Genomic DNA, 18,287 nt, shown 5'->3' on the forward strand with positions numbered 1-18,287 from the left:
TGCTACTAATCTGTATACCATGATACATGATACTTCATGGAATGCCAAGTCGTTCTCGTACATGGCCAAGAAACGCTGTATTACCATGGTACCAAGTCTAAAAAGCATTGAGATATGGAAAATAATACATTAATTATAAATATTTGAACTTATTGCAGTTACGAGTCTTGGGGATGTGTACGTGGAATTAAATGTTCATTCCGCTCAAACTACGACTTCGAACACTGTAGTAAAAACTAAAACCCACACACAATACAGGTTTGTGTTTGGGGGCGTGACTCACCTTAATTAATTCACACTTTTGTCCAATCAGTGCTTAGGAGGGCGGTGTTCAAGCGCTCAAGGCGCGCGCCCGAGCACGGAGACAGCAACTCGGTCCGGAATTCAGCGTAGAGTGCTGACAGTCCAAACGCAGTCACATTTAGACCAGGAATAACTCACGTTCACCTCTTGTCATTTAATGAACTGATCCAGTTTTACTTGCAGACTTAAAACAAGGCTCAACTCCAGATCATGCGCTCTATGTGAACAGCTGCGCAAAGACGCACAGGCTGAAAGACAATTGACAGCTCGCCAACGGGACATTGGAGTGGACATGTGAAGAAATGGATATGCAGCCTCTTCATATGATCAAAATGCGATCTGAAATCATCATCGTCCTCATCCTCACTGCTGTGATTGTTCCCCTGTGCACCTCTCAGTCAGGTGAGCGTCCAACTCCCGTGCGTAAAAGTGCTTATCCATCCTTCATATCAGTCTTATTGGATAGCTTTGTGTTCTGGTATAGCATTTTTATTTTATATATGGACACGTGCCAGTGCATTCAACATTTTTCAACCCGTAAACTCCCAGCGATCGTTTATTCTGACTTGGGCAGCACAAATACTTCTGTGCCAAACTCCAAGTGTCCATATTACATCCGAGAGCAATTCGTGATACTGCCGCAGCTTCATTTATATTTGTGCTTAAGGATCCTTATCAATCAAAAGATGTCAAATCATTCGTCAGAGATGTATGGAAGACTGACATCAGAAATCCACTGGTGATGAGAAATCACTATTTGCACCGCTCTTGCGCGTTTGCGCACACTGTTACTTGCGCACACGGTTACGTGCTTGAATACGGATATGTTTCATTCCGTCTATTTTTAAATGATCTTGTTTCTTGGCTGATTCTTGATTTTTGAAGTGTAAACGAGCAGTTAAGTTACTTCATCCTCTCTCCACACGATGGTGGCAGTCAACCGATTAACGGCAGGGCAGCTGAAGCGCGGAGCCGTGCGTTTTTACGCATCTTTTTCCATGATGTGTAATAACTGCGGAAGAGCTCGGAACCTTAGGAATTAACTCATGATGCATACATCGATATTTCAAAAATCCCACATTATTATTATTATAGACATTATCATCCTTATCATCATTATTATAGATTTTTAAAATAATTGTATTATTTATATATTATTTTGATAATTTATATATTTCCACAAGTCATTATTTATAAATCTAATTAATTATGAAGTCTGGATCAGTTAAATTTATTAAAATTACTTTGTTGAATGCTGCTATTTTTTTAATTCACTTTTTTGGAGCGAATCTACTAACTGCTAGATAATGGGATAATGCACTAATGCAAATGATGTTAGATGGTATGGGTCCATTGGTTTCTTCTGCTCAAGGTTACTGCACCTGCAAAATATCAGGCCGATGCATATTTATAAGCTAATTTAAGTGTTTTTCTAAACAATTTGAGCTATGCTGACTGTAGCGAATCCTTTTTTATGAAACACTCTGGAATGTGGCTTGGGCTCATTTAAAAAAATTGTGCATGCAAATTTGTTCAGCATAATTTTTAATTGTTTCGTAGGCCTGGTTTTGTGGTAAATCGTTTTAAAAACCTGTCCTTTAAATGCTTCTCATTATGCATCAGCTCACACCTCTGTCGAGAACCATATGGCACCGTATTTGACCCAGGCTTCCATCTGACATTTAAGTTTGATAGAAAATTACTGCTGGTAGACCTGAGAATATGATCAAATTATTAATCATCTTCAAGCCAAATTAAGTTTGGTTGGAGAGTTCATGCGAGCTGAGGGAGTGGGGATATTTCCTGTTAATTAATGTTGTCACTGCTCTGATGTCTAGATGTGAACTTTCTTATGAACAGAAAAAAAAAGGTTTCTTGCTTGGTGGAATATTATAATATAAAGGCAATGATTGTTTATATCAGCCTCTAATTGGATAGCATCAGGTTGCAGAATTCAGCAGCTTGTCACATTCACTGTATTTATAAGTATTTTCTTCACAGTAATTATTCACACATATGGTCTTTTGATCATAGGTATCAAGGTTTTTATATACTGCTCTTATGTTGGGACATCTGTATAGTTCACCCACAATTCACCCAGTTTACTCATACTTATATTGTTCAAAACCCATGTGACTGGTGGAACACAAAAGGAGATGAGGTTGCACTTTATTTCAATAGTCCACTTTAGACAGTGTACTAACTATAAGTAATTTTACTACGTCAACTACCAGTCATTAGCGTATTAATAGACTGTCTTCTTAATAGAATATCTGCTAACACTTTATTTTGATGCTCCCCAACAGACCTTCTACTGACTATAAGTAACTTTGCAACTACAGTACGTCAACCAACTTATTCTACTGACCCTAAACTTAACCTTTACCTTACTAATACTCTAATGAGAGTTAGTTGACATGTAGTTGCAAAGCAGGACTTATAGTTGGTATAGAATGTCTAAAGTGGTCTATCGGAATGAAGTGTAAAATGGAGATGTTTGGGAGAATAGGCTGAATGCAGCAGAAGTTAAGCTCTGTTACCACTGCCAATAGTTTCGACATGTTCCTCAGTTTGTAAAAACAAGCAAAAATGTCTAGTACTGTGCAAAAATGTCCTTACAATTCAAAAGTTATATACACTGCCCTTCAAAAGTTTTGGATCGGTAAGATTTTTAATGTTTTTAAAAGTCTCTTCTGCTCACCAAGGCTGCATTTATTGAACCAAAAATACAGTATTGTTTACATTTATCTATTCCTGTGGTCAAAGCTGAATTTTCAGTCACATGATCCTTCAGAAATCATTCTAATATGCTGATTAGCTGTTCAAGAAACATTTCTTATTATTATCAATAATAATAGTTGTGCTGCTTCATATTTTTGTGGAAACCGTGATGCATTTTTCTCAGGATTCTTTGATGAAAGGTTAAAAAAACAGCATTTATTTGAAACAGAAATCTTTTGAAACATTCTAAATGTCTTTACTGTCACTTGTGATTAATTTAATGCATCCTTGCTGAATGAAAGTATTCATTTATTTTGAACAGTAGTGTATTAAAGTCTTGTGGCCACACCTTCAAAACAAAGTGCTTTGGAATGTTTCTTGCCTCATATACTTTTAAAGTGTGTTTCTTTCATGAACAAGAAGATTCAACTTGAACTGTTTGCTGGATCTGCTATTTGATTATTTGTTTATCTTTTCATCAATATTGGACTGTGGTGCCATTTTGGCCCTTGACCCATGTGTGCAAAACAGTGAGAAAACCTCTTTCTCTATTCAATTGAGCTCACGCCGAGCTCAGACTCTTCGCCAAAGCAAATGGTTGACTTCTTTTTCAGCATCCTCTTATTGTCCCTAGCTCTTAAGAGGGAATGACATCTTCAATTTCTCGATTCTCAGTACGAAGTAAACCAATAAAGCCTGTTGTAATCCACAGACTCCCCCCTTTTTTTAAGAATGGCAGAAAGGCAAAAAAAGCTGAGAGGATTTTCTTTTCAGTGGCTGTAGGGTTTGTTTCTCTTCCACTTGTAATTCCTCTCAGAAAACAAATGCCTGCGGGCCTATACCAATAGGCCTGCCAATACCCTCCTCCTCCTCTTCTCTCTCTCTACGAGTCTTTCAGGCTTGCTTTCACCCTCCCTATCCGCTCCCCCATCTTCTGGCTCCGTGCCCCTCACAGTCAGCTGGAATGCTAGTCTTCTCCTCATCCTGTGTGTGATGCAGCCCTGCATTTCTTATTGGGCTTTAGCTGCGAGCGCACGATTGTTGGTTTATACAGGTGTTTAAGCCCAATAAGCAGGTTCATCATTGTCTTTTTGAGCATCAGGCATTAGAAAGACTCTTGGGAATCTCTAAACATAGATAAAATGTGTCCCATCGCACCAGCGGTGTAATGCCTCGTGCCTGTGCAATAACTGCGTTTTTTTCAAAGGAATTACTTAAGACTTATAGTTTGCTTGTATTAACATTCTACTGCGATGCATGATGAAACTTTTCTTTAATTAGTTCATTCTAATATGCTGATTTGCTGCTCAAGTAACATTTCTTATTATTATCAATGTTGAAAGCAGTTGCAATGCTTAACATTTTCAGGATTCTTTTGATTACTAGAAAGTTCAAAAGAACAGAATTTATTTGAAACAGATTTTTTTTGGGACATTATAAATGACTTCTGTCATTTTTGAGTGTATATGTGTGTGGTTCCTTTTGTTGTGTAGATTCGTGATTATTTTTTTTTTTTCTGTTGAAAAAAAGTTATATCATCATTCACATCTTTTAAGTCAAGACATTTCTATGTGTAACGGAGGCAAGCTAGTAAGAGCTGTGCAGGTTAACCTCACTCCCATGGTCTCAAGACGCACTTTAGTGACTGACGCTAGAAACTGGTCTTTAACGTCCTTGTTAGGACGCCAGAGACCACGGTTCGAATCCCACTCGGAGCGGGTCGAGTAGGACCCGTGACCCGAATGGAATTGAGGTTTAGGGGGTGAGTGTAATGGAGGCAAGATAGTAAGAGCTTTGCGTGTAAACCTCACTCCCCTGATCTCAAGAGGCACACTAGCGACTGACACTCTGAGCTGTCTCCGAGCTGTCTCCTTGTTAGCGTGCCCACCTCCCATGCTGGAGACGCCGGTTCGAATCCTGCTCGGAGCAGGTTGAGTAGGACCGTGCATTTGGTGCCGTGACCCGAGTGGAAGTGAGGTTTAGGGGGGTGAGTGTAATGGAGGCCAGACAGTAAGAGCTGTGCATGTAAACCTCACTCCCCTGATCTCAAGAGGCGTGCTAGAGACTGCTGTCTTTAGCGTCCTTGTTAGCGCGTCCGCCTCTTATGCCGGAGACGCCGGTTCGAATCCCGCTCGGAGCAGGTTGAGTAGGACGTGCATTTGGTGCCGTGACCCGGGTGGAAGTGAGGTTTAGGGGGTGAGTGTAATGGAGGCCAGACAGTTAGAGCTGTGTGTGTAAACCTCCCTCCCCTGTTCTCAAGTGGCATGCTAGAGACTGCTGTCTTTAGCGTCCTTGTTAGCGTGTCCACCTCTTATGCCGGAGACGCCGATTCGAATCCCGTTCGGAGCAGGTTGAGTAGGACCGATTACATATGCTGTTACTAAAGTTCAAATTTCGTAACTTTTTTCACGTGACTTGCGTCACTTGACATGCCTACATTCTATCACCAACGGCCACTATCGCTGGTGTCACCGGAAGTCATCAGCCCTCCATTTAAAATGAATGGGATGATGACGCTTTGTCGCTGTGTGTTGCTGGTGGTGTGCATGCTGGTCTCTCTCTCTCTCTCTCTCTCTCTCTCTCTCTCTCTCTCTCTCTCTCTCTCTCTCTCTCTCTCTCTCTCTCTCTCTCTCTCTCTCTCTCTCTCTCTCTCTCTCTCTCTCTCTCTCTCTCTCTCTCTCGCTGCTTCAGAAATTTAATACTTCCCGACTGTATGCAAAAAACAGTACGGGAAAAGAGTAGTATGTCTGAATACATATTTGAAAAACAGTGTGCGAAAAGTCCCTTGATGATCCATTACTTTCCATTGAGATCCGGAAGTGCACAATCAATGGACACTTTACTATCCCATGAGGCCACGGGATAGGATTTATGAATTGATGTGAAGCGAAGCAACTGACGCTGGTAGGTCACGTGACAGTAACAACACGTCCAAATTTCATTCATACTACCCATTTTCATACTATACCTTTTTAACGGTCGCAAAGTAAGTTCAAATTCAAATGTAGTACCTCCTCAGACAGTATGAGATTTTGGACGCAGCGTGTGATATTCTGCTCTGGTCTTTGGTTTGCTGGTCTTAGGTGGTTTAAGCAGGTATATGTCAGCCAGACCAACTGAAAGTGGCCAAACACCTTCTAAAGCCAGCCAACAGATGAGCCTAACCAGGCTTTTAGAGCTGCAAAGTAATTTAAATACTCAGATTTGAGGGTTTGTTAGGAATCAACTCACTCGGCTTTACTTTTACTCACTCAATGATGCTCAAAGCATCATTAATTCATGAGCATTTGTCCAAATCATGAGAGAAAAATATGCCAAGGTGAGCGTAAACATTTTTGCTTGTCCCAGTTGCACGGTTTGGTAATTTTCAAAAAAAATGTTGGTGTGTGTTTTTCAACCTTTATGGTCTTGATTTGATCTGTCATGTGGGTGAGGTGGACGGGGTTGCTGTTACCCTGACCTTGGCTCTGTGTTTCTTGAAAACCGTGAGACATTACGTCTGAGCTTTATGTTCTCAGCGGAGAGCTGGTGTACATCTCCACTGATCCATCACTAGTTCCAGCAGTAAATATCGCACTCTAATTCAAGATGAGCGTGACTGTAATTTAAAGCTACAGCGTCTCAGCTGAGAACAATAAAGCAAGACAAAAGCAGACGTCGGTCATTTTAATTTGATAAGCAGGCGATGACGGTGAGAGATCATTGGTTCTGGTTGTGTTCCACAGATAATTATTAGGCTCAAGTCATCAATTAAAAGTTTTCTAAGAGCCTGTCTTACTTTTTTTTTAGAGAATGGCTAACAATGATAATCCGAGATACAATACCGTTCAAAAGTTTGGGATCTGTATACGATTTTTGTAATGTTTTGTCTCTTATGCTCACCAAGGCTGCATTATTTGATCAAACAAACAGTAAAATCTGTAATATTGTGAAATATTATTATAATTTAAAATACATTTTTTTTTGTCATATATTTTAAAATGTAATTTATTCCTGTGATATTAAGCTGAGTTTTCAGCATCATTACTCTTCAGTGTCACATGATCCTTCAGAAATCATTCTAATATGCTGATTTGCTGCTCAAGAAACATTTCTTATTATTATCAATGTTGAAAACAGTTGTGCTGCTTCATATTTTTGTGGAAAAATATATATCTAAAAATCAAACATTATAAATATATTTACTGTCACTTTTGATCAATTTATCAATGCATTCTACTGAATTAAAGTATCAATTTATTTTAAAACAAAGTAGCTATTTGCATTATTTGCAAATAACGTTGTACTTTTGATGTGTTGTATCATGTTAGCATGCTTGCAGTGCATTGTTAGCAGTTAGCACGTTAAGTTCAAGTCATTTTAATGTTTGACAATGCTGTTGTAGCTTCTGCCTCCTTCAAATATGATAAAATCCAACAATAACCGAGGCTCTTGGAATCCTTTGAAATGAGGTTAAAGACTCTCTCTCTCTCTCTCTCTTTCACACACACACACACACACACACACACACACACACACACAGTGCTGAAGGAATCAAAGGTTCGTCGCAGCTGTGTTGTGGCTTTGCGGGTTGTCTGAGCTCATGGATTCCCCAGGCAAAGATCCTAAATAAAGACATCCTGTTGGCTGCCTCAAACTTTTGGCAGAGTCGCAATAGAAAACCTTTTAGTATAGCATCTGTCCTCAGGTGCATTCAGTGTGTTGGCTGAAACCCATCATCAAGTCTCAGCTGGGTGTCAGGGCTCTCTGCATCTCACTCAGACACACTGAAAATTGTTCCTCTTCTTCTGTTCACTGTCAGTCGCAAACTGTTTTCATGGCAGTCTTTTACAGTCTTTTTTTCTTCTGCTGGAAACGTCAGCGACTAAATCAGACATTCATACAGAAATGATATTAGATTATTGGTATAGTACGGTGGCCGAGAGAGCTCAACACGCTGCAACTGAAGAAAACATGCAGAGAGAAAAACGCGCAAATTAAGAAAACATCTTCATCAGTTTCACAACATGTGTGCTCCAAATACTCACAACACAACCAAGTACAGAAAACGCACTGCTAAAGTTCACAACACAACCAAATACAGAAACGCGCTGCAAATAGCACAGACCACAACGGAAATGTTTCCAGGGGACCCCAATAAGTGACGAACCCGGCTATATATCCTTGTTGAGATCTTTATTGTAAATATGATAAAGAACATTAATTGAAAAATGAATGTGATTTTTACTTGCTGTTGCACTCTGTTGAAATTTAGTTTGCAGCTCTAGTACTGGTTTTGACCTTCGATCAATCACTTTTGCTTGTTTTATTTTTAATTTGAAGTCCCTTGGGATAAAAGCACTTGCAAAATGGTTAAATGTAAATGTAATTTGTTGTGTCGTGTCCAGTTAAAGGAGTCATAATGTTGTGTTACCTTGGATACCCAAATGCTCTATTATAGTATTTTAGGCACTTCTAAAAAAGAAAAGTGGAAAAAAAATCAACACAGAGCCCCTCAGACCCTTATTTCTAAAGGCATTATTGTCTCGTGAGATCTGATGCGATGTTTTGGCTGTCGTGGACGGTCATTATAATAATGCAAATGAGGGGCGCGTTGATTGGTTGCAGGAATGTATTTTACTACTTCCAAGCGGTACAGAAACATAGACAAAATACTGCAATAGCTCAATAAATGTGACGGTACTTATTGTTAGTGAAATTGTAATCACAACCAAAGAAAAAAGAAAAAATACACCATTGCCAGATACATTCTTACAGAAGCCCCACTAACTGAAAGCTATTTTCAAACTGCATGTTTTGCATGAGTTTGGCTAATAATGTTTAGTGGTATTGTTTTCATACTTGCATTTAAACAGTTTTAGCCACTGAGCATGGACTCCTGTACCGTCACTACTGTAGCTGCTAGTGTAAAACAAAGTGGAAAGATGTGGCTAGCATTCGTAGAGTCCATTCCCCGTGTTTACCTCGAAGGTAACGTTACATACAATAGCCGCATTAGCTGTTAGCTGCTATTTGTTAACCACAGTAGAGCAATAAAAACACAGTCTTACCTTTTCAGTTTCTGGCAAGTCCCTGATGGTTGGGATGGCACCTTTTCCCAAACGGAGCTTCGAGGCCAAGTTCGCCTGATACTGCCCCAAATTTGTAAAAGATTCCGGTGTAAAATGTTTAGCACACACACCTAACGATACGCCACTTGAAAGAGTTGTTGGGACAGCGTCATTAAAAATGAATTTCATCCACTGTTCCCTGATAGTTTCGTCCGTTTTTGGTAGATAAAACACATTTGCATGTTGTTTGTGGCAGTCACCCACAGAGCATCTCAGGTGTGCACTCGGTTTCTCCATCTTTCTCGAGTCAACTAAACTGAATCTGAGAGGGGGAGAGGGGCGGGCTTCCCGCGGCATAGGTTTGCGGTGTCCATATTTGGTATATCCTCCCCCGTCTTGACGTCAAGAAGGGGAAGAAATCAAAATCTCGTTTTTTCGTGCGCGTGCACGTGGCCTATTTTACAAACCCCGAGGTAAACAAACGCTTCACTTTTAAATATCGGCTTCCCGGCCAGTGTATAATCATTATGCAATCATAACATACATTGATTCTCGTGGAAAAGTGAAATTTCTACATTATGACTCCTTTAACTTCAGTAATGTATTGCATTTGAATGTAACAATCTCTAAATTCCATTGCAGTTCAGGCAGGAATCCCAAACTATAGACTATATGGAAGTGAACGCTGTGTGTTCAGGTCAGTCATGTGGAAGCGAAATACTAATATCATTTCTAATGGAGTATTCCTGCAGTCCAGCCGTGTTATTATGCATCATATTAGGCTGTGGAATGGTTTACTCTTACGTCTCTGTGCCCACCAGCCCAAGTTAAAACTGAAATAAACAGCTAGGGTTGAAATGAAGTCGAAGGTTGATGTGGGGACAAAGAACTGGATCTGTCCATAAACTTTCTAAAACGTTATGTGAATATCTTAGTGATCGAGTGACTGGCTCGTCATTGATCTAATCATTTATTTTCTCAATCATGCATGCAATATTGATGTGCAGCTCTTTCTTCAAAGCTGAATCCTACGCACCGGAAAGTCACTTGCTCTCCAGCTGCACAAGTGTCAAGTTGAAAGAAAGTCAAATAAGGCTGGACTTATTAATCGGAAGACCTGATCAAAATCCAGCCTCTATTTGAAGTCCTACGTCTGAGTTCTCAGATCGTAGAATGAAATGGTCTTGGTTTTTGCATAAATATTCCTCGCTTTGATTATACTTTAGGGTTAAGAGTTTGTTCAAATTTTACTGGCACAGTTTATTTTTCTTTCTTTTTTTCTTTCAAACATTTCGAAAAGTCAAGGTAGGATTTTTTTTAATGATTTAAAAATGAAAAATAAAATCTCCTATACTTACCAAGGCTGCATCTATTGTATCAAACATAGTTGAATACTAAAAACAGCAATATTGGTGTTTTCGTTTTGAATATAATTTAACATTTAATTTATTCCTGTGATGCAAAGCTCTAAATCACACTAAATGCGTCTCCATTGTGTTTATTGTGCAATTTATACGCGAAAATGATTTTTTACGTGCATATGATACACATGTGTAGGTTTAGTAGTGGTGTGGGGTACGTGTGTATTATACGTTTGGTTAGGATTAGTGGTGTGGGGTGCGTGTGTATTACACGCAATAAAGTGCGTTTTATATGCACGCGAAAACTGCGTATCATATGTACGTTAAAAACTCATTTTCGCGTATAAATCGTGCTATAGAGACGCATTTCCATGAGATCAGGCTGATATACCAGAGTATCACATGCTTTAGGTGGGCTCTTTTGACTCGGACCATTATAAGCAACCACCAAACAACCAGGCTAAACCACCTAGTAACACCCTAGCAACCACCTAGTACTCTCTACCAGCATGACACCAACTTTTCACAGGGAAATATCACTTCCTTTTCAGAAAATGCGCAAATCTAGTTATAAGTTATTGAAAAATGGGGTTTCTATAATCTATTTTTGCTCTCTTTCCTTTTTAGCACTTATACATTGCTGTACACACACACACACACACACACGGCATGTCCTCCGAGACAAGGTGATTAATCGGCCTGACTAGGGCTTGTGAAAGTTGCGATGGTGCAGCTGTACTCGAGGGAAAGCAACCATTGCCCTGTCAACTCAAACACACAGACACCATATTCCCCGTCTCCTGAACCTGACAGCTGAAATTAGTCTTTGAGCTCTTTCTCCCCCCGTTTCTCCTTTGTAACCGATCCGCCATTGTTTCACCTCGCCCCGAGGGATAGTTTTTCATCCCTGCATGAGTTATTAAAATAAGAAGAGAGGGATTTGATTTAACGCACGTAATTATGAGAGAGTTTGAGTGTTTGTTTCCTCTTGAAAGTTTTCTCATTAAAATACAGCTAAATGTAGTGCCTGAAGATCTGAAGATAAGTAATGCATCCTCCAAAACAGCCATGTTTTACAGGGTAAAGTGTTACTTATAACACAGTTTGAGTCACTTTTCTTAAATGTGGAACAGAATAGGGCCTCAAACGCGGTTACCTAACTAAACTTAAAACTATATGTTATATTTGCTATTATTTTCTGTTCATTTTTATTCATATTATTCTCTATTAGTTTTCTATTCATATGAAGTTTGGAAGTACTAAACCTGTAATATTTCTTTAAATTTTCTTATTTTCTTAAATTAATAGTTAGGCATATAAAAATGCAAGTACTGTCTCAAGATTATCTGACTCTAATTTGGGATGTTTTAGGTTTAAGTTGAATTTTAAACAAAATAAAATCTAGTGATAATTGAATCGGGTAAAATGCAATTGCAAATGTGGGCTGTAGGTGGCGCTAGAGGGTTTGAGAGGTTGACTCCAAATTTGGTCCTGTGATATTTCAGAACCTGTCCTGTAACTCTGCCAAATTTCATGACTTTTTACCATAAGTTTTCTGAGCTGCCAACAAATTCAACAGCAGAGGAAGCTAAAGAATAATATTAATAACAAATACAGTTTACAGTGGGTGTAGGTATACCTTTTTGCTTCTTGGCCCATAAATATAGCCCACTGCACTCTGTAATTTGGCTCAATGTGGTGGGATGTAGTTTTTTTTTAATACAGATTCAGCCGAACGAGCACAAGCTTTTCTTCTACTTTCATCAGTTCATCCACAACACTTAGCCTGCTTAGATTCATTTGAAGAGGCATATGATTTAAACCCTTTACCGGGGGTGCTGGGATGTTCGCTGTAATGGTTCTGTTCAAGAGCTTTTTCCAGGTCATTTATCAGGCCTAGCTGGGCAGGATCAAATGAATCACAGGCACTCTAGACACTTTCATGGAGGTGGTCTTCTGTGAGACACTGAGCGGCTGAGCTTGACGGAGCGGAGGAAGGTCATGAAATAGTTTAATGCCCCGTCACACTAGACAACTTCTAACGCTTAAGGTCATTAATCACATTAATATTAATTGTTTAATTAGATTTTAATTATCTCAGCCATTCTCATCATATTTGAGGGTAAATCTCATGAAAAACATGTCCAGATCACAGAAATAAAAGTTTGTTTAAACACATGAGGACCTATTTTTTGGGACCAGATTATTATTTTTTTGCTGCATCGTGACATTATTTTCATGATAATTTAGCACATGATCCTCAAATTCACATTGAGTAAAGGGTCCGGACATTTTTTAATTCATTGATTTAAAAAAAAAAAACTAAATATTTCCTATTTTTCTCTTCAGATTCTAATTAGTTTAATAAAGTATTTTTTTTATATTACTGGAAAATGTAGTACAATGCTTTATGTCGATAAGAAGTTATGTTCTTAATTGTTATAAACATAATGGCACAATGCAAAAAAATATATATTACTGTATTATTTTATTTTATTTTATTATTTTATTAAATATATTTTTTCAAACATTCTTTGATGTTAGGATGTGTTTGTATGCAGATTAAATATAATTTGACAAAAGTCTGACAAAACTTTCCTGGATGTCCTTTATATTTAAATTATATTACCCTGTTGAATAATCCAGCATAAATTTTGCAAGATGGTCCCCAAAACCAAGATATGGTTTTGGTTGCTGGTTTGCTGATCCTCAGCATGGGACGCTGGTTGCTGGTTTGCTGGTCCTGAACTGGCCTACTCACCCCGTAAGACTGTTTTGAGAACAGCATGGCTATGCTGGTCCACCAGTTAGACCAGCACTGAATTCATGCTGGTTTATGCTGGATTTTTTCTTAGCATTGAGGTGTAGTGTGAGGCTGTAGTTAGCGCACGACGAAGAGGGAAATCCAAAGTAACAACAAATCTCAGGAGAAACTGCAAATATTCAACACAACTACAAAATACAACAACAGAAGTCCATTTTATGTCTCCATTTGACTAAGTATAGAGAATGTGTGTGTGTGTAGGATTGATGGAAACTGGGAAAATCAGGTCTGCCACAGCAGCAACTACAATCCAACAGAGAATTTAATTACATTCTTAATTAAGCTGTAATTCAAAGGAATCCGGTGTGTTTGCGCTCTCAAATAATAAACATGAAGCATGTTTGATGTGCAAACTATTTGTGTTTTCCTTATCAGTGCAGGTTTCATATGCAGGGCCTGAACCTCCAGCGATAGAGACGTGGGGTGAACACAGCTGGGCTTTGCGGCTTTCGTAAGGCGTCATAAAACCGGCCAGTCAACATGAGCAATCTGTCAGATAAGCCCTCATATTGTTAATACCACCTATAATGAACCAGCGCGCTGCCACCAGTGAGAACCGTCATGCCACAGAAGACCGTCTCCTTATTGTTCTGTGTTGTTCCCCGGTAATTCACCTAACTAATTAGCCAAATTCTTTCAGAGCCACGTTTTTTCCTTTCTTTTGTTTTTTACCCCTAAGCAATCCACATTCTGTTATGCACACAGAAATATTGCACATTGAGAAGACATTATTTGTACATTAGTGGAAAGACAAATACCCTAAAGAACATTTCTCAAAATTATATTAGCCCAGTCTCACGGGGAAAACATTGTATGTTTAGCTATCACTGCAACACCTAAATATCACTGCGGGAATATATATATATATATTTAAAGATATTACTACTTCTATTCAGCAAGGATGCATTACATTGATCAAAATTGACAGTAAGGACTTTTACTTAGTTACTAAAAATGTGTATTTAAATTTAAATGTATCAAAGACAAAAAAAAAATCATGGTTTCCACAAAAATATTAATCAGCACAACTGTTTTCAACATTGGTATAATAAATGTTTATTTGGCAGCAAATCAGCATATTATTATGATTTCTGAAGGATCATGTGACACTGAAGACTGGAGTAATGATGCTGAAAATTCAGCTTTGCATCACAGGAATAAATCATATTTAATATATAAACAATTCTTTTTTAAATTGGAATAATATTTCACAATTTTACTGTATTTTTGATCAAATAAATGCAGCCCCCGTGAGTGTATTCACTATTCAATAGTGCTCATAACAAAAATTCATGTGCCTCTAAAGCTTTGAAAAACCATCAAAGTGACACAAAAGTGTTTGCAGGTATATTTGACTTTTGTTGTCATTTTATGATGCACGTAGCACTGAAACTCTTAAACACATAAACTGCAGCATCTTTTAAATATTTATGCTTGATTTTTGAAACATATGCAAATCACATCTAGCAGTGTTTAGTTCCTGTGCAAACGTCTAAATCTGAAGCCGCATTGATCTTTACTTTTAATCTGGTGCCCAGTGTGAAACAGCAAGTTCTTCAAAAGTGCTCTGATTTTTGCACAGCATGAGACAACAAGTAGATAGTCAATTGCAGTTCTATTTGTGCAGCGTTTTATAAAAAATACTTGTTTTATATTATTGCGACTCCATGACCAGTGTTAAAACACTGATTCCTGTAAAGAATGAGAGACACACAAAGAGGAAGACGACCTGTGTGTCCTATCTGTCACACATCATCCGGCAGAAATACTTTTTTTTTTTGACAAGGGTGACCTTTGCTTTTATGCACTGTGTTCACACGTCATCTGTCCATTTTATTGAAGCAAGTCTTTCAGAATAGTGGAACATCTTTTAAGTGAGGTTGACTGATTTTACATGTTTTATTAAGTAAGAAGAGGCAATGTCGAAATATACTGGCAATGATTTCGTAACATTCTTCGTATTATATTTTATCTCTTTACAGCAGCTCTGTATGAACGCTGTATGAAGAAAGCTTTATACGTTTTTTAACAGTACGGTAACAGTTTTTGTTGGCAGGGCAATTTGCTAAGGTAAAAATGCAGAGAGACATGTATTCCGTTATCACAAAATGATTGTCACATGCAGCTTTTATGGCTCGCGTAATTTATTTAGTTCCTAAATGAATCTTAAAGGTATTGCAAAATGTATTTTTATTTGCAACAACTTTAGTTACTTTTTCAAATAAGTAATGCATAAAGTATTTTTTGATTAAATGCAATACATTTGAATATGTTCTCTCGTTATTTCATCTGACTCCATAAATGAAAAGGTTTTAATGATATCCGTGCATCATTAAATGTGAGCGAATGTTTGACTATTCCGGATAATTCCGGTTTTTAACACTTTGAGTCTATTTTTGTTTTGGATGAACTAGAGTGGTGGACAAAGAAATTTTGACAATGGTTCCTGTCTCGACTTTTTGACTATTTTAGAATTGCCCATGACCGCTTTAGAATGGGAGTCTCTGGCCATGCACAAACATGTCTTTAAAACAACCCTTAACGTTCGTTTTCAAAACTGTGCAACTCACCGAGTGGTTAGTGGTGTTTGCTTGCTCCAGCTTGCTTTGTGCCGTATCATCAGTTCTCCGTGTTCTCTTTATATTTTGACCCTGGAGGTTTTCTCTTACTGTGTAGTAGTCCTATGCTACTTGGTTGGGGGTCTAAAATCTTCTAGTAAGAGTCGAGCTCCAGCAGACGTCACCTCCATTCTGCTTAATTGGAAGTGTGTGTGTGTCCAGAGGGGAGTTATTGATTGCGTAGCGACCTGCAGGGAGAAGATTAGAGGCTTTCGGGATTTTCCCTCATTATTACTGAACCAGAGGAGGTTTCTGTGTTCAACTAGATTGCTTAAGGCAGCCAGCCATGTCTTAAAAAAACAAACAAATTATATAGCAATATGGATATCTTAATTGCCTGTATTTGAGTGCATTGCTATGATCACTGCCCATAATGCACCTTTTACATTTCCTCCAAGGGAAATTAGATTAAAGGATTTAATTTCTGAGCATTTCTTTATTTCTAATCATGCTCGATCCATACTTGTCAGCTGGATTAGAAATCATTATACTTATTGTTGGCACTTTTTATCATATCCCACTGTACCTTGATTAAGCTTCTTTGGTGTCAAAATCCCTATGCTGAAATTTTCCATTGCTTTGATGTTGCCGCACAGTTGTTAACAAATTCTTTTCATTTTAATCTCAAAGGAATGGTTTCTTACACAGTGTTGCGAACCCATATGACTTTATTTCTTGTGTTGAACATGGATATTTTAAATTTGTAATCTGTCAGTACACATGAATAACTCAAAGTACCATGGTGTTACCATCTGTTACCATTAGTCTGGTACCTATGTAAGGGTTTGCTATGCAATTGCTAGACATTTTCAAAATCCTCCAAAGCGTCAATGATATTTTTGAGTTGCATGTGCATTGCATTAGCAGAAAGCACTAATATTGATCTAATAAAGTCAAAATATCATGCTATGCTTATAACATTTTGACGTATGTACATCACAGAGTTTAGAGAGGATTGCATCATCCTGAAAGCATTGTGCTCTATTTTTACGTGGAGAATAAATAAGGCGGTGAACTTATTAGCGCCATATAGCAGAGCCACGTATGTGCTATCAGGGAATTGCCATTCAATATGTCTTAAAATACACATGCTAAAGAAATGCACAATGTTTCTATTTCTTACTGATGCTAATTTTAGCACTAGCACATACACTTCAGCACACTATGAGCAGACTCTCTTTCTAGTGTCATTTTATTCCCTGAACTCTAGTGTCTGACTAGGAAGCTTGTTCTTAGAGCCAGAGAAGCTCAATGCTGTTAGCGTTAAACATGCTCCTAATTGGACCTGTGTCGGCTAATTGTGTCCGTGACGTACAGTCCCCTGGGCTGCAGGGCTGCTAATTTCAATAGGGGTAAACAAGCACTAGCTCTTTACTGACGGCTACGTTTTAATTAGAGGCAGGACCAACAAATGTGCTGACATAGTGCTGCAGAGAGGGACAGGAAATCAACATTGTTAGCATGCTATCTGTTTCTGCCAAGCAGTCACAAAAGCCGTCCTATCCCCCTTTATCATGTCATTTCACAGCCGCGCCGTCTATTGAGCGAGACAGTGCCGTTTCAATTTCGCCCGCGCTGTTTGTCTGGCGTCCTCATGGGGCTGCATTGCACTTTAAAAAGGGCAGCTAAACAGAACATGCTCTCTATCATTGTGATACATTGCTAACGGGAGCAGAATAAGGCATAAAAGGATCTATGTTTTGGGTGAATCTCACAGAACCACGTACAGAGCGTTTTTAACCTCAAATCAAACGACAAAAAATAAGAAATTGGTTTGTGTAAAGAAAATAAAGCCTGTTTTTAGTAGCATCAAATTTTCTTCACCTAATTCATGACCTGTATACAGTATGTTTTTTTGTGAGATTCACCCATTTGTACGAAAGAATGTCGCACTCTGGGGTTCAATTAATTTTGGGGTCACAGAGAGGTTTATAATGCAATCTAATTTTAGCCGGTTTAGCATAAGCTCTCATTATTAGCACTTTACACACTTCTCATTTTATCAAGCCTTTTTTTATGAAGAGATGTTTTCACAGTGTGGCCGTGCAGGTTAAATCTCAGGCTTATAATCAGCGCCCGTGGCGTCATTCCTGCTAATTGATTTTATGTTGCCTCTTCCATATTTTGCAACACTTTCAAAGTGAAATGTCAGTGAGTGTTGTTAAAAGCGTGTTCAGTTTTTTTCAAAACAGGTGAACGTGAATCTATGAAAAGATTTAATAAAGTTGGTTGTTGTATGTTGCGGCAGTTCGGAAATTAAAGCGGCGCTATGCAGTTTTGCCAATTTCATCGCTGTTTTCTCGCTTTTTGCTCGCGGGTTTCTCTATAGAGCTCCCCCTACAGCTTCGGAATAGATATTTGACAACACTGTCGTCAAAACTCGTTGGCGACTCTCCCTCCTCCCATCTTC

At 38.5% G+C, this 18,287-nt stretch overlaps 1 protein-coding gene across 1 annotated transcript in view; it reads left to right on the forward strand.

The window, feature by feature from the left end:
- The first annotated feature begins 411 nt into the window (after positions 1–411).
- erbb4a (erb-b2 receptor tyrosine kinase 4a) overlaps positions 412–18,287 on the forward strand; it is a 173,303-nt gene continuing 155,427 nt past the window's right edge. The window contains exon 1 of the mRNA XM_084401932.1: positions 412–705. Coding sequence (XP_084258058.1) covers positions 606–705 — 100 coding nt within the window. The 5' untranslated portion in view covers positions 412–605. The remainder of the gene's footprint in view (positions 706–18,287) is intronic.

The sequence above is a fragment of the Rutilus rutilus genome (assembly GCF_951802725.1).
Source record: "Rutilus rutilus genome assembly, chromosome: 2".
NCBI lineage: Eukaryota > Metazoa > Chordata > Actinopteri > Cypriniformes > Leuciscidae > Rutilus > Rutilus rutilus.